The 26,080-nt window shown below is 41.7% G+C and overlaps 1 protein-coding gene across 13 annotated transcripts in view; it reads right to left on the reverse strand.

Moving 5' to 3' along the window:
• The window catches only part of herc2 (HECT and RLD domain containing E3 ubiquitin protein ligase 2), a 344,572-nt gene that overhangs the window by 168,165 nt on the left and 150,327 nt on the right, over window positions 1-26,080 (reverse strand). For 7 of the 13 annotated variants that reach the window (XM_072477227.1, XM_072477230.1, XM_072477231.1 and 4 more), the window contains exons 33-37: window positions 16,137-16,288; window positions 13,015-13,206; window positions 11,210-11,278; window positions 1,750-1,937; window positions 368-560 (exon numbers count right to left, since the gene is read on the reverse strand). In XM_072477227.1, coding sequence (XP_072333328.1) covers window positions 368-560; window positions 1,750-1,937; window positions 11,210-11,278; window positions 13,015-13,206; window positions 16,137-16,288 — 794 coding nt within the window. The remainder of the gene's footprint in view (window positions 1-367; window positions 561-1,749; window positions 1,938-11,209; window positions 11,279-13,014; window positions 13,207-16,136; window positions 16,289-26,080) is intronic. The other 6 variants (XM_072477237.1, XM_072477236.1, XM_072477235.1 and 3 more) reach the window with 2 other exon arrangements.

The following is a 26,080-nucleotide window of genomic DNA, read 5'->3' on the forward strand; positions in this document are numbered from 1 at the left end:
ATGCTGGTTTCTGAAACAAAAAACAGAAAATGCTGGACAATCTCAGCAGGTCTGACAGCATCTGTGGAGAGAGAACGAGCTGAGATTTATCCAACATTTTTTGTTTCCCCATTATAGTGAGCTGAAACAAAACGCTGTACAATTCAAAACGCTAAATATTCTTCAAAAATATTGCAGCAAGCACATGAAAAACAAAAACGCCAAGGTTACCTCAAGTGAGATTAGTCTGAAAAACAGCTATGTTCCCCCCCCACTCCCCCCCCCCCCCCCCCCACCCCCCGCAATAAAATAAAACACCAAGCTTGTTTTTCTGAAGACTTCCATTGAAATTCAATGTTAATAGTTCATCGAGCATTTTATGTCTTACCAGAATCGTCCTCAGTGTCAGAGTCCTCTGTAGCTGGTTGTGCAGAAGGGGGTGGTTCAGCTAGTTTCAGATCATACTTTCCTTCTTTTCCCATTCTATAGGAGTTGGTACTACCAGTGTCCCACTGAACCCTAATCCAGCCGTCATCCCCCAATTCGCCAATCACACGACCTAATCCTGGAGGCGGTCCATCCTGATGAGGAATTTATAATGAAAGTTGCAAAGTTACAAAGCTAAAAACAGAACAGAATGCCCGTGTTACAGTAACAGTTCTGTGGCCAGTCAAATGCATTTATAACATTAGTTTAAAAAAAAAATTTCATCTTTAATTCTAAAAAGTTGGCAGCTGAAAGTTTTCTTTAGGAGGAAAATGATTAAATAAAGGCGCTTCGGATTATAAAAGGAATGGGGTTTCATAGAATTTACAGTGCAGAAGGAGGCCATTCGGCCCATCGAGTCTGCACCGGCTCTTGGAAAGAGCATCCTACCCAAGGTCAACACCTCCACCATATCCCCATAACCCAGTAACCCCACCCAACACAAAGGGCAATTTTGGACACTAAGGGCAATTTATCACGGCCAATCCACCTAACCTGCACATCTTTGGACTGTGGGAGGAAACCGGAGCACCCGGAGGAAACCCACGCATACACGGAGAGGATGTGCAGACTCCGCACAGACAGTGACCCAAGCCGGAATCGAACCTAGGACCCTGGAGCTGTGAAGCAATTGTGCTATCCACAATGCTACCGTGCTGCACTTGATGCTGCCCTCTTGTACAGAAATGTACTCCAGAATATTTAATCCAGAATATGGAGTAATTAACAATATACTAGCAACAGCTGAGGGCTCTAGAAAACAAAAAATACAAAATACCCCCAAAAAGATCATTGTTTAAAATTCCAACCTCAGAGGAATATTCTTTGCTCCAGTCGTATGACCAACAGCCCCCTTCTCTCCCAACTGCCGATTCCCCACACCAGCCAATGGTATAATAGCCTCTCTGAGTCAGATTGCCAATTTCTTTTTGAAACGCAGGCACTCTACATTCTAAGCAGAGTTCTATAGAACTTTCTGGACGAGTAAAAATGTAATTACAAAATAAGGAAAAACTTTATTAAATGCTCAGGAGCTCTATCCAACGAAATTGGATAAATGACAGTAGAACTGCACACAGAAGTAAAATGACAGCATGCTGTCCCACTATGCTATTCAGTCAATTAAAACAATATAAAGCGTGGACCAATAGCTGAACCAGAAATAGTCTCAACCTCTCTACCCCCCACTCTTCCCTGCTGAAATGAAATAGACCAAGGCAGATAAACTCCACCCTCGTCATTTCTAATAGTTTTAGAATAGACCACTGTAGTTCGCCTCTGTACCTGATCTCCCCATTTCCAGTCTACACCTCTCATCACCCGAGTGCCAATTTTCATCATTGCTGCAAGCTCTGGGCCAGAGACAGGCAGTGGAACTGGTGTGGTTTCCTTTCTCGCCTCCTCTAAAACAGTGGCTGAGGCTCCATGAAGAGATGTACCAATATCATCATCACCACTATCAGAAGAAGGGCCTAAAGGAAGGAAAATGGTTGCAATGCCAGGTTTAAAACAGTTTTGATGCAAATTAGCATAACAACATTTTCCAGGAAGCAAGAAATCACATCTTAAACATACTTTCTTGTTTTTTAAGTATCCTTTACTTTCCTTATTAAAATGATTTAATTGCAGACCACGAAGGAACACCGGTGCTCTTTCTTTAAAAGTACTTATTTCCTTGTAGCTGTTTCAAGGTCCCCTTTGGGTTGTGATGCATTCCCACCCTAGATCTTCGCTGATTAGCTGCAGATGCTCAGGTGAAAACTCCAAACAAACCAGGTCAGTGAAAGAGTCACAAAACCAATGCAAAGATAGATAGGGATGTTTGTACATAAACTAAATATCCAAAAATTAAGGAAAACCAAATCCACAGCAGCTCCAAGTACACATTGGGCCAAAGTTAATCAGGAAAGAAAGGTAGCTACTTTCATAGGGACAGGAGTAGATCATGCAGCTCTCAAATCTGTTCTGCCATTCAATGAGATCATGGCTACCTGCCTTTGTTCTATATTGTTTAATAGGAGGCGGTGACAAAGTGGTATTGTCACGGGACTAGTAACCCAGGGACACAGAGTAATACTATGGGGACCCAGGTACAAATCCCACCATGGCAGATGGGCAAATTTGAATAAATAACTGGAACTAAAATTCTAATGATGACCATGAAACCAATGTCGTAAAAACCCATCCGATTCACTGATGTCCTTTCGGGAAAGAAATCTGCTGACCTTGCCCGATCTGGCCTACATGTGACTCCAGCTCCAGAGCACCATGGCTGACTCTAAGTGCCCCCACCCCCCATGGGCAATTAGGGTTGGGCAATAAATGCTCGCCCAGCCAGCGACGCGCACATCCCAAGAAAGAATTTTTAAAATAACCTTACACAACAAAAATTTTGAAATTTCCACTGCCATTTTGGGAGAGTTTTCCATGTTTCCACTACCTTTTCCTAAATGATAAACTAAACCATGTTGTATGGCATTGAAGCACACAGCAATAGAAAACTCAATGCTTAACTAGTCTTGGCAGTGTTGGGGCACCACAGCAGGTCTCAGTCAATTCTGTTTCTAATTGCAAATTCACTGAAATGAATATAAAATGCAGGTATGGATAGTCGGAGTGCTGAGGCAAGCTGAGAACCAAAATGGAGCCCTAATGCCTTTCTTCTGTCCCAGCACAACCTCTGTTCCCTTCCACCAATTCCATCCCTCATTCTGATCATGGAGGTTGAAGCAGGCAATTCGTTAAGTTTCATGTTCTAATGACAGTGGTGAGCTTACGAGCACATATCTGCTCCAAAGCCAAGACCGCCGACATCCACCTTTGTAAGATCACCTGTCTCTACCCCTACCTCAGCTCATCTGTTGTTGGAAACCGCATCCATGCTATTCGATCTGACTATTTCAACATTCCTCTGCTCAGCCTCTCAACTTTAAGCCTCGGTAGAGTGGTTTCACAGGTCGGCGCAACATCGAGGGCTGAAGGGCTTGTACTGCGCTGTAATGTTCTATGTTCTATGTAAAGTTGAACTCATCCAAATATTTGCTGTCCACTTCCTAACTCGCACCAAATTTCATGCAAGATATGTTCGCCGACCTAAAATTGGCTCCCGGTCCACCAATGCCTCAATTTAAAAATTCTCATCCTAGCTTTCAAATCCTTTCCCTGCCTCGCTCCTCCATATCTCAGTCACCTTCTCCAGCCACAGAGTCCTCCAAGAACTCTGCGCTCCTTCAATTACAATCACTCCACCGTTGGTAGCTGCGCATTTGGGTTGGAGGCTTTGGAATCCCTCTCTTAAGCCTCTGTCTCTCTCTCCTCCTTTAACATGCTTTAAAAGCTAGCTCCCACCTGTCCGAATATATCCTTACAGGCTCACTGTCAATTTTGTTTGATAATGCTCCTGTGAAGCACCTCAGGAGAATTGTTACATTAAAGGTGCAATACAAGTGCAACTTCATGTTCTGGTTACTAGACAGAACCTACTAGTCCAAAAGCTGGCTACACATTATCTGAACTGATGATCTTGTATTTTAGATGCATATAGGAATCTAGAATTTCACCTGGAATGCATGGGTGGCCTAGCAACCATATTTTCTTGCAGCAGCACTACAGTGTTTCAATTATTCAAAAACCTGTACTTAGCCGTATAATTTAGAAAATTAAGAATGCAAGTGGTCGACGTGGGTGGATTTGGTGGCTTATGCTGGAAATACCCAGAGACAAGATGCACAAGATTTGAAATTGGCATGGATGGAACTTCCAATATGGAAGTTGATTAACTGAAGGTTTTAATATACAAAACAAACTCAAAGTTGAGGATCCAGATCCAAAATGAACACGGAGTATGCAAAAGAAAGACACATTTTCAAAAGCACCAGACCCTTAACCTCACTGCTAAATGTGCAAAAGAGTCATGTATACATGTTTGAAACAGCACTGTTTGAAATACCAACTGAGCATTGCTCTGACAATGGGACGAGTGAGGGCAGTCCAGTCCATGAGAATTCAAAAGCAGCCTATCACTCAGCCACAAGGAAATAAGTCTTGAAAGAATCAGTGCCTCGTGAATCAATGGTCTATTCATTTCTAGAAGAGACTGAACAAATGACCAAAAATAGCGTGCATTGCATTCTTAGAACAATATGCTAAGTTATTTAAACAACAACCTTTGTTTAGGGGCTACTGTGCAACTGGCAATGGAAAGTGGAGAACACTTTGTATGCATGGCTTGATGGCATTTTATTAGTATGTGGGGCAAAAACAAATGGGGCCTTTAGTAAGGTTTAAAGGTCAGCTGCTGAACTCCTATTACATCATGAGCTGTGTACAAACAGTGTGCAATTCAAAGGATATAAGAAAAATGGAATCAAATTCTTTTTTCTCTTGCAATCTACCAAGTTAAGTATTTGGTAATGAATTACAAAAGTGGTTTTTGATGTCATCAGAAGCATCTTGACCGAAAGAACTACAGTGCAAGTGAGTCAATATTATTAAAAGAGAGCCCTTCAGAGATGCCACCTTTCCTTGCAATGCATGAAAATTTAGCTCGCCAACAATCATAACCTATTCTAAATAGGTTCTTCTCACATAGTGAGCACCAAATCATTTATTTTAAAATAAATATTTTAATTATCCACGGAAAACAAACTTATTGTAGATGATCATACTGATCTCCTGGCATGGATCACAACTACAAATGATGGGCGGCACGGTGGCGTGGTGGTTAGCACTGCTGCCTCATGTTGCTGAGGACCCAGGTGTCACTGTCCGTGTGGAGTTTGCACATTCTCCCCATATCTGCCCAGGTGTCACCCCCACAACCCAGAAGATGTGCAGGTTAGGTAGATTGGCCACGCTAAAAGTGCTCCTTAATTGGCTACTCTGAATTTTAAAAAAAACTACAAATGATGCCATTCCCACACCCAAGTCTCTCAGCCAGATTGTACTTTCCACCAATTGTATGCCCAATCCACTGCAGTAACACCATGCCCTTCATTTCCAACTAGCATTTTGGCGACTCCTTACTTTCACAGCATCTTATCATCTTCCATCCTTTTCTCTTTTAAAATCAATCTCTCTCTCAGATATCTTATCATCTTCCCTCCCTAGCTTGTCTATCAAGGGACTCCATACCCAAGCCATCGTCAATCATCACCTCAGCAAGGCCACCTTTTCACCTCAAAGATTTATCACCCGTCTACATTTCTCTGAAGTCTACTTATGGCCCATTCCCATTTCCTCATCACCATCATGACCTCCCTGACACTGTAGCCCAATCACTGACAAGGTTATTCAGACCATTTCCTCATATCCTTTCAGAAAAGATCCTTTCTTCGCACCATCCATTCACCACAATACCTCTGACGTTGTAGACTTGTTCAACCATTACTTCACCTCTACTTTAGACACCCTTGTCTCTCAGCAAAATCTTCACTGTTTCCCATCTAGGCCGTTCCCCCTGCTTTGCTCCTTCAAGTCCAAAGGACATAACTTGAGTAGAGATGCCAACTAACTGGCTGAGTCATTTCATTGCCAGATACGGCTCAACTGTACCCAGTTTTAATAAAGAACATAAGAAATAGGAACTAGAGTCAGCCATTCAGCCCTTTGAGCCTGCTTTGCCATTCAGTGAGATCAGGGCTGATCTTCTACTTCAATGCCATTTTCCTGCACACTCTCCATGCCTCTTCTTAATATATCTTAATATGTAGAAATCTATTATCTCAGTCGTGAACAAGCCCAATGACTGCGCCTCCACAGCCATCTCAGGAAGAGAATTCCAAAGATTCAGCACCCTCTGAAGCAATTCCTCCTCATCTTAGTCTTAAATGGCCTGCTCCTCATTCTGAGACTATGTCCCCTGGTTCTCAACCCCACCAGCCAGGGGACACATCCTTCCTCCATCCACATTGTCGGGCTCTGCAAGAGTTTTCTATGTTTGAACGAGACCACTTCTCATTTTTCTAAACTACAGGGAATAAAGGTCTAGTCTCTTAATCACTCCTCGTAGGACAATCCCACCATCCCATGAATCCCACCATCCCATAAATCAGACAGGTGAACCTTCGCTGCACTTCTTCCAAGGTAAGTATATCTTTCCTTAGATAAGGAAGCTGCATGCAATTCTCAAGATGTTCTCTCACCAAGACTCTACATAACTGCAATATGACATCTTAGCTCCAATACTCAAATCCTCTGGTGATAAAGGCCAACATACCATTTGACTTCTAATGGCCCTACCGTCGTTGTGGAAGTAACACTCTTAGACTATGCTTTTGGCATAGATAACTCCAGGAATATTTTCTCCATTACCAAATGCCTCCTGGATCTTCTTTGTCATCAAAACCTTCAGTGTAGCTTCTTTCACCGCTTCTGTCTCCAATCCTCTTCCCACTCTAATCTGAATCATCACGTTCCACGCTCTCTTCTAAGCTCCTGTTGCCCATGAAACATACTTTCTGCTCCCTCATCTTTATTCCATTAAATATCTAATTACCTATCTTCCGTTCCAGAACTTAAAATGTTAGTTATAAAAGATTTCCTCTCCTCAAGCATCATCCCTCTTCTTTCCAAAACCATCATCACCAGGTCTCCTTTCAAAACAAAACATTCTTCATCTCCACTGACCTTTCCATCAACAGGCACATTTCTAACTAACCAGTTGTGTCCAGTCCTTCAATGTTGTTCCAGCTCTGCCCAATCCTCCATCAGCTGACAGCTTAAATTTTACTATTGAATTTCTGACCCTCACAATACAGTCCTAAGCAAATTTGTGAACAACCTGTGACGATAACTAGGCCACCATATCCCTCCCATCCCTTCTTACAGCCTTCAACGTGGTAGACCACAATATATTCTTTTCCAACTGTGGGCAGCACGGTAGAACAGTGGATAGCACTGTGGCTTCACAGCACCAGGGTACCAGGTTCGATTCCCCGCTGGGTCACTGTCTGTGCGGAGTCTGCATGTTCTCCCCCTGTCTGCATGGGTTTCCTCCGGGTGCTCCGGTTTCCTTCCAGTCCAAAGATGTGCAGGTTAGGTGGATTGGCCATGATAAATTGCCTTTAGTATCCAAAAAACGTTTAGGAGGGGTTATTGGGTTATGGGTGGAAGTGAGGACTTAAGTAGGTCGGTGCAAACTCGATGGGCCGAATGGCCTCCTTCTGCACTGTATGTTCTATGTAAAAACTTCTCTCCTCTCAATCAGCTCCAAGTGACTGTAAGACTGCTTAATTCCATTTTAACTTACACAAGAACATTTCCAGCCATGTTTTTCCCTTCATCCTCTATCACCACCTTCGACCATTTTTCTGAGTTTGTGCTGTCAACTGTTTGGCCGATACCCAATCACCTCCATTGGGAAGATTCAAGCCATTAAACATAGAAAATAGGTTCAGGAGTAGGCCATTCGGCCACTCCTGCTTTCTCTCCATACTCCTTGATCGTTTTAGCCGCAAGGGCCAAACCTTGAATATATCCAACCCTCTTGAATATATCCAACGAACTGTCCCCTACAGCTTTCTGTAGTAGAGAAATCCACAAGTTCACACCTCTCTGAGAGAATAAGTTCTTCCTCATCTTAGTCCTGAATGGCTTACCCCTTATTCTTAGACTGTGACCCTTATCAGGAACATTCTTGCCGCATCTAGCCTGTCCAGTCCCATCAGGATTTTATGTTTCTATGAGATCCTCTCTCATTCTCCTAAACTCCAGTGAGTACAAGCCCTGTCGATCCTGCCACCCCAGAAATTAGCCTGGTGAAACTTCGCTGGACACCCTCAATAGCAAGGATGTCCTTCCTCAAACTAGGAGACCAAAACTGCTCCCATACTCAAGGTGTGGTCCTACTTTGGTCTTTATTAAAAGCTCTGCCCCCCTGCTACTGACTCCTACTCAGCTACTATGCCACACAGTGCTAGAGTTTATGCCGCGTGGGAGTCCTGCTTAATTCAGAGATGAATCTCCACTCACTAGCAACTCAGAAACAAAAAAAAAAATTGCTTACTTTCTACTATCAGGCCTTCCGCAAATAAATCTTCATACATACTTTTTTCTTTTAATTTACCAGCTTTCTGATGTTCTTCTCGTCAGCTACCTATCCTCCACTTGCAAAAAAATGTACGGCTCATACTCTATCTCACGCCACGCATCATGTCCCTTTAACCTCCAAATTGCTCCCCGCCAGTAGAGGCAGGAAGTGAAATCACTACTGGAGATGCTCTCGCTACATTTGGCAATACTACATAATAGTGCATCTAAGCAAATGCAGGCCTACAGATCTGAAGAATTAAGGAGAGGTGTTACAGGAGGACAGTATGGTACACTATGTGAAAGTGAATCTCAAAGGTATCAGTACAGAAGATAAACCCACTTAACTATGCAGGTATGAGGGGTGAGTTGGCCAAGATGATGTTAATTAGGCAATGGTTAACACTTAAATAATCCATAATTCACAATGAACAGACATTCCCCTAAGGAATAAAACACCACAGGAAAGATGGCCCAACCAAGGCAAACAAGATAGTTTAAGGTTAATGGAACGGGCTTTTCATGTTGCCAAAAAGAAAAATTCAGCAAAGCAAGGCCAAGAAATTGATAGAGACTGGAATACGAGAGTAAACTAACAAGAGACATAAATACAGATTGTAAAAGCTTCTATACACAAAAAGGGATTAGTGAAAGTAAATGCGGGCCACTTAGAGGCAGACAGGAGAAATTATAATGGGGAATAAGGAAATAGCAGACACCAAATGAATATTTTGCATCTGTCTTCATGTTACATGACACAAAATATTCTGGAAGTAGTGGGGAACCAAGGTTCGAACGAAAACAAGGAATTTAAGATTATTGGTAAAGAATTTGTACTGGAGAAATTAATTGGGCTAACAGTGACAAATTCCCTCAACCTGATGGCCTACATCTTATCTTTTTAGAAAAGGCAGCAACAGAATAGAGGATTCATTGATTTTGATGCTTATCAAATTCCCTAGATTCTAGAACTGTCCCCGTGGATTGGATGGTCAAAAAAGTGAATACATTAGTCCAGAAAGCAGGGAGAGAGAAAACAGAGTGCTATAGGCCAGTTTGCCTGAATCAGTGTCAGTTGATCTGAATCAAGGCTAGGGAAAATGCTCAAACCCATTATTAGGGAAGTGATAATAAGGCACTTAGGAAATCATAGTATGACTAAGCAGAGCCATCCCAGGTTTATGAAAGGAAAATCATGTTTGATGAATCTGTTTGAGTTTTTTTTTTTAGTCCTTTTTGAGGTTATAACTAATAGGATAGATAAGGGGGACCAATTGATATAATGCATTGGGATTTTCATACAACAAGTTTCTGCACAAGAGATTATTGCACAAAATTAGGGTTCATGGGATTGGGATAAAATATTAGCATAGATTTAGGATTGATTAACGGACAAAAAAAACAAAAGAATGTGAAAGAACAGGACATTTTCGGGTTGAGAGGCAGTGCTGTGGGCACTGCAAAAATCAGTCTTGGGTCTCAGCTAGTTACAATCATTATCAATGACTTTGATAAGGGGGGGGCAACTATAATGTATCCAAATTTGCTGGTAATAAAGCTAGTTGGAAGAGTAAACTGAGGTAAATACAAAGATGCTGTCAAGGGATTTAAACAGGTTGTGAATGTGGCACATTGAATATAATGTCAAAAAATGTGAGATGATAGGAAAATATAAAAGCAAAATTCTTTTTAAATGCCGGTAGATTGGGAAACATTAGTATTCAGAGGGAGTCTCGTTATAAAAGTTAAGCTGCAGGTACAGCAATTAGGAAAGAAAATGGAAAGTTGACCTTTATTGCAATAAATTTGGAATATAAGCATAAAGACATGTTGCTACACTTGTATAGGGACTTGGTGAAGCTGGAGTGTTGTTCACTTTTGGTCTCCTTACCTAAGAAAGGGTGCACTTGAGCTTTGACAAAGGACCATTGGACTCAAAATGTTAGCTCTTTTCTCTCCCTACAGATGTTGTCAGACCTGCTGAGATTTACCAGCATTTTCTCTTTCGTTAGAGATTTCAGCATCCACAGTAATTTGCTCTTATTAAGCGTGTACTTGCTTTTGAAGGAATGAATGATTCACCAGACCAATTTCTGGGATGAGGAAGTTATCCTGTGAGAAGAGATTGAGTAGACTAGGCCTATTTTCCTGGAGTTTAGAAGAATGGGAGGTAATCAAATTGGAACATAAAATTCTTAAGGGACATGATCGGAAGGTGCTCCTCCTGGCTGGGGAGTGTCGAACTAGGGATCACATTCTTTGAATAAGGATCAGCAACTGAGGACTGAGAAGAGAATACTTTTCTTCATTCAAAAAATTATTTGGAAAATCTATGCTCCAGAGAATTGTGGATGCTAGTTCATCGAGTATATTCAAGTCAGGGAATTAACAGATTTTGGATACTAAAGGAATCAAGAGGTTTGTGGATCGTGTGGGAAGGTGGCGCTGAAGTACAGTGTATTGAATGGCAGAGTAGGCTCGAGGGGCCAAGTGGTTTGCACCTTTTCTCACCTCTTTAGGTTTTTTTAACTAACAGTTCTGGAGAGAGAAAATAAAGTTCCCAATTGTATCACTCTGTTCCAAGATCAGTGACAAGGATTTGCATAGGATTTTACACAAAAATAAATGTTGAAAATTTACATACAAGTATGGAAACAGAAAGCACCGTACATCTCTTTATCCAAATGTTTCCATAATTCCTACGGTGCACACTTACCGCATGCGCACAACACAGCCCCACCTTTAAATCTGTTTCTTTCCAATTTTGATATGGACGGTCCTGTTCCTGAAAGTACAAATCGCTTCTTTGAATTATAAACTGGTATTGAGGTCATTTTTGGACGGCATAATTTATTATTCCTGGTACTTTATATATAGCAAGGGAAAGCGATACTAATCGTAAGAAGAGAATCGTTAACCCAGACAATCACTGCATACTAGAGAAAAAAAATTATTGGTATAAAATGCATAGCATCCAAATATAGTTACGGATGAACATCTGGCTGCTTTAGAATTTGAACAAAGCCAGAAGGTAACGAAAAATTATTTGGAAAATTTTCTGAAAAATCGGGAAACAAGTTTTAAACTTTAAGGGGTTACAATAATATTTACAAAGGTCTCAAGTCTTATTTTCGCAAAATTGCAGCTCGTTGGAGCAGGTTAGAAGTAAACTAAGCCTGCTAATAAATCTCGAGAGAACACGTTAATTTTCACAGAAATTCAGCGTCCCAAATCCTTTTTTCTTAAAACGGATCATCATCTATTTCCCATGTAGAAGCGAAACAAAGTGAAATTGTGGCAAAACTTGGTTTAATTTTCAGAACAATGGAGCCCACGTTTTGTCCAAATTGCCAGAAGGAAAGAAAAAGATATTTTGTAGGCCAAGGCGAAAGAGCTCAATATCAGCCTTGAATCATAATAAAAAAAAGAAAACCAAACACTATGAGATGGTATGTTTAAAACCCCACTTAGATCTGTGCCCACTTCTTCCACCATTCCCTGGTCAAGTTCCACAAGTCTAGCTGCCACCCTGCCCCGAGCACAAAGATTGACCTCATCAAAGTCACCAAGCAAAGAGACTGTCACTATGTCGCACTTATCTTTCACCTGCCTCCTAGACCTCTCCACAGCGACAAACTTAACTCCTCTTATGGTTCAACCCATGACATTTGTCTCATTTGGTTTCATCCCAATCTGTAACACTGCAAGTAAATCCCCTATGACCACTTCATCCACTTTCACATGGCTTTTTTTTTTTTTATAAATTGAGTGGGATTGTTCCAACCTTGGTTTCATTCTTTTCCATGGCTATAAGCTGCTCATGAAGACCCCCAAGCACCATCATCAATAATCAGCTGACTAACAACTAACCATTAGCTATGCTCATGGAGGTGGACGGGGTGGGTGGGTGGAGGGTGGTGGCTGCAGTTAAAAGTAAGAAGGGGTAAATTGGATTTTTCTAGGGTAAAAGAGGCTCTAAGGTGGACATGACGCAGGCTGTTGGAAAAAGTTTGAAAAACTGTTTTGATGATTAGTAATAAAGAGCAGGTTAGAAACGTTTGAGACAGTAAAGGAAACATGTTCACTCTAGATAATGAGGAAAACCTGAAGATGCAGAGCAGAATAGTAGACGCATAGTAGATTGAAAATGGGGTGATGGGGATGGGGGGAGGGGGGGGATCATTTGATCAAAAATGCACATTCCTTTTGAGTACGGTTGCCCTTATACATCCACTTAAAATTTAGAAATTAACTGCAGAAACAACTTTAAATTACTCGATTTCAAAACAGTATTTTAAAATTTCTGACTTGAACTATTTTGATTACCCTACTCCAACTGTCCTAAGAATATCTTACAGCTTGCATGTCATTGAGCAATAAGTTCAAACACAAGCCAACACTCTTCATTTACATAACTCACAAGGATAGGGAAAAGTATGGAAGATCATTTTTGTTCGTAAAAAATAGAATTAACCTTCTTGAATCTGAGATTTCATCTTGGAGCATTTACTTTTCACTGACCTATTAGTCGCAGAACTGTCTGAGTCAATGCGAGCAGACCGGAGTTTAACAGAAGGCCGAGACTGTTGGCTCCATGCTGAAGAGTCAACATGTTTATCATGATGAGTAGGAAGCGAGATTGTGGAATGGTACCAAGGCTTGGTGCTGAAGGATTCTCATTCGTTAAAGTTTGCAGGGGAATAGACTGCATGCCTAAGAAGAAGACAAGTTGGCAATCAGCAACATTATGATCAAGACACTTGCAATTCAGAATTCTTCTGCACCTCAAACTAATCCTCTATCTTTCAAAATGGTGAGGTGTCTAAGATCCATTGAAAGTAATTAATTACCTGGACAAGTGGAGCTGCCCCTCAATTGCAATATTTATGTGTGTGTGCTGAAAGGACATGTAACATTTACTGTGTGTTCTCAATCTGCAATTCAAACAACTCTTTAGAACAATTGGTTATCCTATTTGCTTTATTGTCAACGATTCCATTAACTGCTGCTTTGCTGTAGACTCTTCTGTAGATTTGGTGTTCGTGCTGGGAAACGTAACACTTCACATTTTGAATTTACAGAGAAGACACCATGAAATAGGGGTAAAATTATATAGTGCGCAGTACATTTCATGGCAAACTATGAATGCTTCAATTTTGCCAATGACTTGAACCAGACTGGTGAACATAACTGGTTCTTCACCTACGTAACTGTCACTGTTTCCAGTTTCGACATATGTAAAGTTCTCACTAAAATGTTTAATTTTCATGCCTTGTAGCATTCATTTGTGGTTTGTGGTCATTTTACTTTGCTCTATCTAGCAGTCACACAACCAATGGCTGCAGTTGTAACCTTAACAATAATGATGTACATAAAACATTTTCCCAGAAATAACTTTGAAGTACGTTATATATTATTTATGCTCTGCCCTTTCAATTTCTTTCCTTCTTCTTTCATTCCTTTCCTGATGTATTAACAATCCCACATTTTCACAAATTTTGAGTATAAAAATTGGCAAGTCATGCTGCAGCTGTATAGAACCTTAGTTAGGCCACACTTAGAATATAGTGCCACACTACCAGAAGGATGTGGAGGCTTTGGAGAGGCTACAGAAGTGGTTTACCAGGATGTTACCTGGTATGGAGGGCACTAGCTAGGAGGAGAAGTTGGATAAACTCAGTTTATTCTCACTGGAACGATGGAGGTTAAGGGGCGACCTGATGGAAGTCTACAAAAGTATGAGGGGCATGGACAGAGTGGATAGTCAGAAGCTTTTTCCCAGGTGGAAGAGTCAATTACTAGGGGACATAGGTTTAAGGTGCAAGGGGAAAGGTTTAGAGGAAGTTTTTTTTTTTTTTTTTTACACAGAGGGTAGTTTGTGGCTGCCAGAAGTGGTGGAAACAAATAGGATGGGAATAGAGGGATACGGACCCCAGAAGTGTAGACGATTTTAGGTTAGACAGACAGCATGGTCAGTGTAGGCTTGGAGGGCCGAAGGGCCTGTACCTGTGCTGTACTTTTCTTTGTTCTTTCCAAAGTTTTCTTGAATTATAAATTCCTGTATCTACAATTATAATGGAAACAGTCTGCATTAACTTGTCATGTGCCATCACATCCTCTCGCTATGCACTACCACACATTTAATGCCAGGAGGGTGCAATTAGAATACATTATGACAAGTTTGCAAAGACATTTTCCATTAGCGATATAGATATAGTAACCTTGAATGTACAAAAAAATGGTTAGAAGCGGGGGCAATTATATCTGTCTCCTGGCCCAATTATTCTTGACTCACATTACCCAAAGACAACTTGGCCTTGAATCACTGAATGCAACTCCAGAAGACAGATATCAAACATATAAATATAAAACATTTAATTGCATCTTGAGTGCCCTTCTTGCATCCAAATTTTATTAACTTCCAATACGCTGAATAATTTCAAACATGTTTGCTAGTCTGAAAATAAATAGTTATGGAGAATATTTTATTAGAATGATTACTCATTCCAGAATGTTAAAAACTGGGGTTAGCAACATCCGCTGTGTATGTCTACCAGTTATGCAAGAATAAATTGTGTCACACAGGTTACTAATGTCAAAATGTGCATATCTGAAAATAAATATACCAGGTCACAATAGAAATAGGTGGTCATAGTTTCTCTGTACCAAGTCTTGGCTAACACATTTGCTTTTATAAAGCTGTTCTTTACAATAATATTTGGAATGTAATAAATGCACCTCTTCATCAGAATCAGATTTTAAAAGGATTCATTTCACCATTGTTCGTATCTGCAGTTTGTATATTTTTCTTTGCTATCTAGCATTAAACTCCTTAACAAATGTATTCACTTTGGGAAAGAACATGACTAATTTTATTAGCAGTATATCCTGCGTAAAAAACAATAATGGTATGTGTTGTATGGACGATATAAGCCATTCATACTCTAGGTTTCATTCTTGTCGGTGGAGGAAATATTAGAAAGAATAGTGTACTACTCCACATTGCAGAGATCAACTCCCATAGTGTGCTGGACACACATAATCTATTTAACAGCAGGCAAGTGCAGGAGCATTGATAAAACACCAATAAATTGCCTGATGTTAGTGAACGATCAAATTTCCTCCCCTTTCAATCTGTAATAAATTTATAAATATATAAACATGTAAATATTAGAATCATGCAAAGAGGAATATTCCTGAGCAGAGCTTTATTGCTGAAGCTCTCAAAAATAATCAAGCTCGGATTTTAGGCAATTTTCTTTGTAGTTACCATTCTGAACTACTCCACTGGGAATTTAAAATTTCAAACAACAAGGTATCCCCATCAGCTAAACATAAACGTATGTCTGTCTCAAAATGTTCATTTCCAAAAACTAAGTGCTACAACTAACCAGCGTGTTCCTAACTTTCACCAAACAAACCTCAATGCTCAACCCCTGCCAGAAATTTCTGATACTAGGCGAATTGCTTATTTGGAGAGCCGGCACAGACATCACAAGCCAAATAGTCTCCTCCGTGAAGTAAAAACTCTGTGATTTTGTGAATAATAGCATTGCTCTTACCAAGCAACTATTAATAGCCCATACTACTAAAAGTTGCAGTTCACAAGTTCATTGCATTATTCAGGAAGAACACTTTCTTACCTAGATCATCAAATCTGCCTTGTGCATCCAACAGCATAGTACGAATGTTCTGAATAGCCCAGGCATAAAGCTTTCCAAAAGTAACTTCAAGTAACATACGGTTAAATGGTGGTATGAGATCCACATCTCTTAGGCAGTCTGAAACAGGTTCACTAAACAGAGGATTTTCATTTTAGTATGAAGTCGGAACAAGAATAAAATCCAACAATGATAACATTTAGTATCTACAACTTCACTGCACTGATTAGATGACAAAAATTCAACGGACTGGATTTTGCAGTCAGCAGCAAAGTAACTATACCCGCCACTGATTGAAATTGAAGCTTAAAAAGCACAACTTCAAAAAGAAATATTGAAGTGTGGAGATTCTTACCATAATGGAGAAATCCAACATTTAACAAATAATTCTCAGGATCAGAGAGACAACTTAAAAAGCCAGTTACACCTCATTCAACAAGGTGTAACTTTTCGCCATCATTATTAGCCCAAAATTCAGGTCATCAATTCAGCTTACATTTCAGTAATACATTTCCTATCAAAACTTAAAATCTGTACAGTGAAATAATTTACAAACTAGTCAAGACTACGAATTACTGCATAAAGTAATCATGTAAAAATATAGTGTCTAAGGCTAAATGTTTAGCCAAAATGTATAGGGTCGACTTTTACATGAGCAATCTGAGGGGTTGAAATCAGTCCTCGCCCACCATCTCACTGACTCTTACATCTCACAGTGCCAGAGACCCAGGTTCAATTCTGGCCTTGGTGACTGTCTGTTTGGAGTTTGCATTTTCTCCTCGTGTCTGTGTGGGTTTCCTCTGCGTGCTCCGGTTTCCTCCCACAGTATAATGATGTGCAGATTAGGTGGATTGGCCATGCTAAATTGCCCATAGTGTCCAAGGATAGGTAGGTTAGGTGGGGTTATGGGATTACGGGGTTAGGGTGGGGAGTGGGCTGAGGTAAGTGCTTCTTCAGAGGGCTGGTGCAGCCTTGGGTGGCCTAACGTTTCGCCCTGCACTATAGGAATCCAACATTGTCTCCTCCTAAAACTGACGGAGAGTTGCCAGGTCAGGGACAGTTGCCACCAACCCTGCCCCCCTCCCCACCCCATAAGTAGTGCTAAAGGAGTCAAAAAGTGCCCCCCCCACCCCATAAGTAGTGCTAAAGGAGTCAAAAAGTATTTTTCTTATTGATTTATAAAATAAATAAATAATAACTTTCATGGAAACAGGCATCACTTTTTGCACCCTAAATTCATCAAAAACAAAAGCCACTTTTACAAATTTATACAATTTCATTCAGCTATTTCAATGGCCAGTTGTCTTCACAAGCACTGGTTTTGTCTCCAACTTTTTTCACCATTTAACTGACTGGCATGTCAAAGTTCATAGGTGTCTCATAAATGCTCCCAAGAGGGACTTCCGGTGACGGCGGGCGGGAGGCGGCCGCACAATGGAGGGCTCCGCTTCGGCAACGGCATTTTCGGGGCTTTAAGCCCGGTCCCAGGGTCCGCGGAGGCGGCAGAAGCAGGGAGAAGGCACGGAGGAGGCACAGTGAAGACACAGGAGGAAAAAAAGAACAAAGAAAAATGTCGAGGGTGAGCAAGAAAACGGACGGAAAAAAAACAGCTGGAGGTCCGTCGGGGAGTGGAAAGGTCACCGCGGGGTCACCAGGAAAAATGGAGGCTGGAGCACCAGGGAAGGCCGCACTGCTTACGGCTGAAGAAATAACCAAGGTGATGGCTGCGGAATTTGAAAAGCAGTTGGCGCAGATTGCGAAATGCATGGAGACAGTGAGGAAGGAGATGAGGGAGGTTTTGAGTGTGCTGGTGGCGGAGGCGGTTTCCCCGGTGAGGACGGAGGTGGCGAGTGCAGTGGCGGAGGTGCGAGAGCAAGGGGAGGCGCTGAAGGAAGTGGAGGAGACGTTATTGCAGCACGGTGATCAATTTGCCTCGATGGGGAAAGAGATGCGGAAGGTGATGGATACTAACAAGGATCTGCGAGGAAAAATGGAAGACCTGGAAAACAGGTCCAGGCGACAGAATTTGAGGATTGTGGGGCTGCCCGAAGGAGTTGAAGGACCGAAGCCGACTGAGTACTTTGCCGCGATGCTGGCAAAACTATTGGGGGAGGGGGAGGATCCCTCCCGATATGAACTGGATCGGGCTCATCGGTCGTGGTGGCCTGTACCAAAGGCGAGTGAGCCGCCAAGGGCAGTGACTCTGTGCTTCCGTAGGTACAGGGTGAAGGAGAAGGTCCTGAGCTGGGCCAAGCAGAAGCGGGTGGTGCAGTGGGCTGGAGCTGGTATACGTGTATACCAGGACTTTACAGTGGAGCTGGCAAGGAGGCCGGGTGAAGAGGGCACTGTACATTAGCAAAGTGCGGTGCGACATTGTATATCTAGCGAAGCTGAGGGTGACTTACAAGCTCAGGGACTTTTATTTTGGAACAGCGGAAGCAGCGGAGGAGTTTGCGAAAGCAGAAGGACTGTGGCAGAACTGACAAATTGAGGAATGGCCATGTGCCGATGTAACCTCATGACTGTATTTTCTTCTTTTTTGTATCACTGCGCGCGGGTGTAGAGATTAATGGAGCCAATGTGGTATATATTTGGACAAGGGAAGGGACGGGACTTTCACTCGAAATGAGAGTTCTTTGGGGTGTAGGTGGATATGCGGGGTTTGTGTGCTAAAAGGGGATCTTTGGGCTTTCCTAGGGCTGGGCAAGTGGGAAAGGGACCCGGGCGGGGGCCTCCACGCCGGCCAGTGAATGGGGGCAGGGGCTGCGGCCATCGGAGCCTGGCAGAACAGGGTCCGAGTGGTCTAGCCGGGGTGGAAAGTTGGGGGGAAGGAACCGAGGTTGGGAGGAGGAGTTTTACAAGAGGCAGTGGACGGGAGGAGCTGGAGACCTGGGGTGGGGGGGGTGGGGGGTGGAGCTGTGCAAGATTAAGGGTGACTACGGGTAATCCCCGATTCCTTTTTGTCATTTGTTTATGTAAACATGCGGGTTGAGGTTCGGGGTTTGGTGGGTAGATGGGATCGTTGTTATTATGGGGACTGACATATCTTGCTGATTATTGTTTATTGTTGATGGATGTAAATGTGGGAGAAAATGTGAAAAAGGAGGAGAATTTTTAAAAATTCAAAAAAATTGGATTCTCCCAAGACAGGCCAATATGTATCCGTTCTTTTGTTGATGTTTGATTATAAACCACTGCAATGTGATAAGTATGTCATCAAGTCTTCCTGGGAGACGCTATGAAATCATTGCAGTACAAAATTGCTTCTCTTCGTAAACATGGTGCACCATCCACAGCTGGCTTTGGAATCTGCAAAGCCTAATTTTTTCTTGCTCGTTTCAGGGCGAAAATTCAGGCAGATCCGTGAGAAACTGGAATACATTCAGGCGATTTTCAAACGTATTTTTCAAACTTCATTGTCCAACTGTGGCCACATTCTTGGCTTTCCTCTGCTCATTTATCTTTGTGCATCTGCTTAAGCGGAGTAGAGAGCTTCCTCCAATATTCAACGTTCTTCTCAAATAGCTTAATAGCTCCTGCACAACTATATGTCTGCTCTGCAATCTCAACCACTTTAAAGTGGAGCAGGTAATGTATTGCAGATTTCCTCTTGAGGCCATCGCACAGTTACTTCACAGCTCCACGGTCCTAGGTTTGATTCCCGGCTTGGGGCACTGTCTGTGCGGAGTCTGCACGTTCTCCCCGTGTGCGCGTGGGTTCCCTCCGGAAGCTCCGGTTTCCTCCCACAGTCCAAAGGTGTGCAGGTTAGGTGGATCGGCTATGCTGAATTGCCCTTAGTGTCCAAAAAGGTTCTGGGTTGCTGGGTTACAGGGATAGGTTGGAAGTGTGGGCTTAAGTGGGGTGCTCTTTCCAAGAGCCGGTGCAGACTCGATGGGCCGAATGACCTCCTTCTGCACTGTAAATTCTATGAAATATTAGAGGGCGGGATTGACGGAAACACAGTGTGGCGCAGTTAGGTAGTAGGCTTGACATCAAGCGTTGACATGTGCAGACAAACAGCCACCATCAATGATGCATTGTTCTATGATTCCATCAATGATGAGGCTTTCACCAAGGCAAGTTTGACTTCAGTAGCGAGCAGGTGTCAAGTACAAAGAGTTTGGACTTTTTGACTAAAAGTCAGGGGGTAACATTTACATGAGACTGACCATTACTTGAGTATATACAATATGCCAAATTAAAAATGCAAATTTCATTCACAGACGTAGACCCACAGAAAACTTTAGGCTAAGGAACAAATCCGCAGACACCAAGTAATAAGTTATCATGCTGTAGTAGGAGTTTTCTCTATGGGATGGCACACATTTCCATTGACCATAGCCTTTAACAGCAGAGATCAATTACATGCAGGTGTTCCAATTTAAACTCCAAAACCATAAGGGCTTCTCTGCATTACATATACTGGTGGGCATGCTGTCCATCATGAATGTAATAATGTGGAACTCATTATCACCGGGAGTCATTGTGGCCACATTGTTATGGGCCAGGGTTTAGAGAACCCCAAAGTGTATCAAGGAGTTCACCTGACCCACAACCTTTAATAGATTGTGGTATGGGGAGCACACGGCCCACTCTACAGGTGTGGTACAGCAGAAATGGAAAAGTATTTTTTAAAGCAAAACAATGTTTATTCTAGGAACTCAAGTTAACCTTTTTAAAACATACAGTAAACATCTTAGCAACCATCAATTCAAATACAACCCCCAAAGAATACAACACTAAGTAATTCTTTTAGCTTTCCTTTTAACATCCAGAAGACTTTTTTTAAAACTTTAAAACAAAAGCACATCAGGTTAAAGTCACTACTGAGAGCAGTTATTAGTTTTAAATCACCAAAGGATTGATTTACATTCTTTAGGTTACAGAGAGACTAATATCCCTTCTGGCTGTGACTGCAGCTATCCAGCTCGGAAAACAAAACTAAAACCCACCCTGCAGCAAACAGCCGAAAACAAAAGTAAAAAGCTGACAGACAGCCCAGCTCCACCCACTCTCTGACATCACTGCAGTAATAAACACCCATTTCTTAAAGGTACTCTCATTACAGATACTTACATACACACCCATTTATAAACACCCATTTCTTAAAGGTACTCTCACATGATACCTCCCCCCAAGAAAAAAAAATAAACCATCAACTTCAAGATGGTTTCATTTTTCACCTTTTCACCATCCTTTAAGAAATGCACACCGTAAATCTACTTTTTTGTTTAAAAAAACAACACACAAACAGGTATAATAATAGTCCTTTTTTTTGTTCTTCTTCCGCCAACTGGAATCCTTCTCGATTGACAGTCTCTTTGAACAAGATGATCCTTGCATGATCCGTCCATTTCTCTATGCCTCGGCAGTTCTCTTCAAAGTTAGATACTTTCGTTCAATCTGATCACAGAGTCCCTTGTAATTCGCCAACATATAAGCATTGGTTATCACAGCTTTAAGGCAGTAAAATGCCTGTTCAAAGTCCGCTGTCCACTGAAATTTTCGACGTTTCTGCAGCAAGTCCATCAGTGGAGCAACCACACTATGAAACTTTTCCACAAATGTTCAATCAAATCCACTCATGCCAAGATATCACATTATGTCCCTTCGTATTGAGGATATCGGAAATTCCTCAAGGAAAGTGACTTGGGCTTTTACAAATTCACTTTTGGCTAGGTTTATCACCAAACCCACCTCCTGAAGTCGATCGAATAACTCCATCAAATGTTTTAAATGTTCTTTCCATGTCTGCTGAAAATTACCAGATCGTCGATGTATACCGCACAATTGGGTAATCCTGAAACTACTTTGTTAGTTAACCATTGAAATGTGGCTGGGGTGTTTTTCATGCCAAATGGCATAACTTTGAATTGGTATATACCATCTGGAGTCAGAAAAGCTGAAATCTCCTTTGCCCTTTCGGATAAAGGTACCTGCCAGTAACCTTTAAGTACATCCAATTTGGAAATAAAAGCTGATTGCCCCACTTTCTCAATGCAATCATCCAAACGTGGGATAGGATAAGAGTCCGTTCTTGTAACTGCATTAACCTTTCTATAGTCCACACACAACCGTTTGGTACCGTCTGGTTTAGGGACCATCACTATGGGTGAGCTCCATTGGCTGCAACCCACTTCAATTATGCCATTTTTAAGCATACTCTCAATCTCTTTGTTAACCGGTGCCAATTTTAAAGGGTTAAATCTGTATGGATGTTGTTTGATTGGAACAGCATTTCCCACATATACATCACGTATAGCTATTTTAGTACTTCCCAATTTATCTCTACAAACCTGCCCACGTGATATCAATAACTCTTTCAGGTCAGTCCATTTTTCCTCTGGAAGGTAACTCAACAATTTATCCCAATTTTTAAGAACATCCTTGTTTTCCAATTTAATTTGAGGTATGTCAAATTCACAGTCATCTGGATTTGGTTCATCACTTTGAGTTAGAATCATTAAAACCTCCTCCTTTTTCTCTCCTTCCCTATCAAAGTACCTTTAAGCATATTCACATGACACACTCGGCGAGTTTTCCTTCTATCCGGCGTTTTTACCACATAATTCACCCCACTTAATTTCATTTCAATCTGATAATATCCACAAAACCTAGCTTTTAAAGGTTCACCTACCACTGGTAACAATACTAAAACTTTATCTCCACAGGCAAAACTACAAACTTTGGATTTCTTGCCCGCTACCCGTTTCATCACATTTTGTGCAACTTTTAAATGTTGTCTAGCCAATTCACCTGCTCTATTTAATCGTTCCCTAAAATTTGACACGTAATCTAATAATGTAATTTCCGATTTCTCACTCATTTTTCCTTAATCAATTTAAGTGGTCCTCTTAGCGCATGACCAAAAATTAGTTCAAAAGGACTGAATTTGGTTGACTCATTAGGTGCATCCCTAATTGCAAACAGTACGAATGGAATTCCTTATCCCAATCCTCTGGATAATCGTGACAATAAGCTCTCAACATTGTCTTTAATGTCTGATGCCACCTTTCTAACGTTCCCTGCGATTCTGGATGGTACGCAGTTGATTTAAATTGTTTTATTCCTAAGCTTCTTTGAATAACTTCTTTGAATAATCTTGAGGTAAAATTTGATCCTTGATCCGATTGTATTTCGGTGGGTAGTCCATATCTAGTAAAGTATTTAAGTAACTCCTCCACAATCTTTTTAGCTGTAATATTACGTACTGGAATGGCCTCTGGAAACCGAGTAGACACATCCATTATAGTCAAAAGATATTGATTCCTACTTTTTGTTTTAGGAAGCGGTCCTACACAATCAATTAGGACCCTTGTAAAAGTTCCTCAAATGCTGGAATGGGTATTGAGGGTGCTGGTTTTATCACTGCTTGAGGTTTCCCTATCACTTGACATGTGTGACATGATTGACAAAATTTAACTACATCTTTATGTAGTCCAGGCCAATAAAAATGTTTCTGGATTTTAGCTCGAGGTTTCCTTATTCCCAAATGACCTCCCACTAGTACCTCATGTGCAACTCGCAACACCCTCCTTTCTATTTCCTACCGGCAATACTACTTGATGAACATCTGCCCACTTTTCATCCGCCTGCATATGTAAAGGTCTCCATTTTCTCATCAAGGCATGACTTTTACGGTAATAACACTCTGGTATACACGCAGATTCCTCTTCTGTGTATGCTTTCTGATACATCCGGTTTATTTCTACATCTTTCTGTTATAACTCCGCCAATTTTCCTGAACTAAAAATATCGGCCTCATCCTCCAACTGTTCTTGTTATTTTTCAACCATCTGATAAAAAATTGTTTCCGATAATTGCACTTCAACTTCATCTTCGCTCTTTGATTTCTCCTCTTGTCTTAACCTGAGACTTTGCGACCTTGTTACTACACATTGCGGTAAAATCCCAGGATATTCGTCCTTCAACATTCAGTTGTCTAATTTTCCACTGTATTATCAACCACAGTAGGCATCACTCCCACCTGCAATCCAGCTATATCATTACCTGGACAAGATAGTTTCTCTATTACTCCTATTACGACTTCACCACTCTTTGCTAGACTTTCCAACCTTACCTTATATAATGGAACACTACTCCTCTCACCCGGAATTCCACATATTACCACTTTTCTGGCAATATTCTTCCCAAACTGCATAACTCCTCATCTCTTACCATTAAAGATTGACTAGCTCAATATCTCTTAAAATTGTGACTTCTTTACCTGCTCCTCCTGATACACACGAGTAAACTTTACCCATACAAGCAAATTCTTTTTAGCGATTTGGCACCTTCTTATCAATCACCTCTTGATAAGGCTGTACAATCTTTTGCACCTCCTTCGCTTCACTTGGGCTTTCCTTTACCACTTTAACAAACCCCACGGTCTTATCCTGTTTTACCAGATCAGCCTTCCCAGTGCTTTTATTCAACTTTACATGGGACTTTACATGGCCTAGTTTATTGCAGTGAAAACATTTGAAACTTTTAATTTCTCTTCCACCCTCCTGGATTTCTTTTTTAATCTGAGGTACACTCTCCTTATTATCTCACATCAGATCACCTTTGCCTTTACCACTTGAGTATTTCTCATGTCCCCAGTTTCTATCCCTCACAGGCTGAAACTGATGTCGGAAACCAAGCTTTGATTTATGAACTAATTCATAATCATCTGCCATTTCTTATGCTAATCTAGCAGTTTTAACCCTCTGCTCTTCCACATGAGTACACACTACATCAGGAATCGAATTTTTTAACTCCTCCAAAAGCATAATTTCTCTGAGAACTTCATACGTTTGGTCTATTTTCAAAGCCCTTATCCACCTATCAAAATTACTCTGTTTGAGCCTATTAAACCCCATGTATGTTTGACCAAATTCTTTCCTTAAATTCCTAAACCTTTGTCTGCAGGCTTCAGGCAAGGGGCAGGCCAGTCGATTTCGGCGGGAGAACAGCTGGTGAGTCAGTTTCAGCGGGAGCATTGCGGAAGGAGGTTGCTGGGAGGTAAGTCAACCTTTAAAAGCACTTGTCTTTGCAGGGGCAGGCCAGTCGATTTCGGCGGGAGTGGAGCTGGCTGGTTAGTCAATTTCAGCAGGAGCTGAGAATTTTTCTTTTTTTTTTTTAAATTAGTTTTTTAGGCGGGAACAGGAAGTCGACCCGCGGACGTCTGGGAAGACCCTCACCAATAAATTCTGGTGGAGAGGAAACCCGAGACACTACACGTGTAGTGTCTCCCACCCACCCTCCTCCTCTAACCTAATAATAAAACCCATTGGTCTGAGGTAAGTACCATATTTTATTATATTATTATTATTTTTTATAAAAATTTAATTTAGTTGTTAGCCAGATCTTGGTAGAAAGTTAGAGGAATGGCAGGGAAGGGAGTGCAATGTTCCTCCTGCAGGATGTTTGAGGTGAGGGATGCAGTTAGTGTCCCTGCTGATTTTACCTGCAGGAAGTGCTGCCATCTCCAGCTCCTCCAAGACCGAGTTAGGGAACTGGAGCTGGAGTTGGAAGAACTTCGGATCATTCGGGAGGCAGAAGGGGTCATAGGTAGCAGCTTCAGGGAATTAGTTACACCAAAGATTGGAGATAGGTGGGTAACTGTAAGAGGGACTGGGAAAAAGCAGTCAGTGCAGGGATCCCCTGCGGTCGTTCCCCTGAGAAACAAGTATACCGCTTTGGATACTTGTGGGGGGGGACGACTTACCAGGGGTAAGCCATGGGGTACGGGCCTCTGGCACAGAGTCTGTCCCTGTTGCTCAGAAGGGAAGGGGGGAGAGGAGCAGAGCATTAGTAATTGGGGACTCTATAGTCAGGGGCACAGATAGGAGATTTTGTGGGAGCGTGAGAGACTCACGTTTGGTATGTTGCCTCCCAGGTGCAAGGGTACGTGATGTCTCGGATCGTGTTTTCCGGGTCCT

The sequence above is a fragment of the Scyliorhinus torazame genome, chromosome 15 (assembly GCF_047496885.1).
Source record: "Scyliorhinus torazame isolate Kashiwa2021f chromosome 15, sScyTor2.1, whole genome shotgun sequence".
Lineage (NCBI taxonomy): Eukaryota > Metazoa > Chordata > Chondrichthyes > Carcharhiniformes > Scyliorhinidae > Scyliorhinus > Scyliorhinus torazame.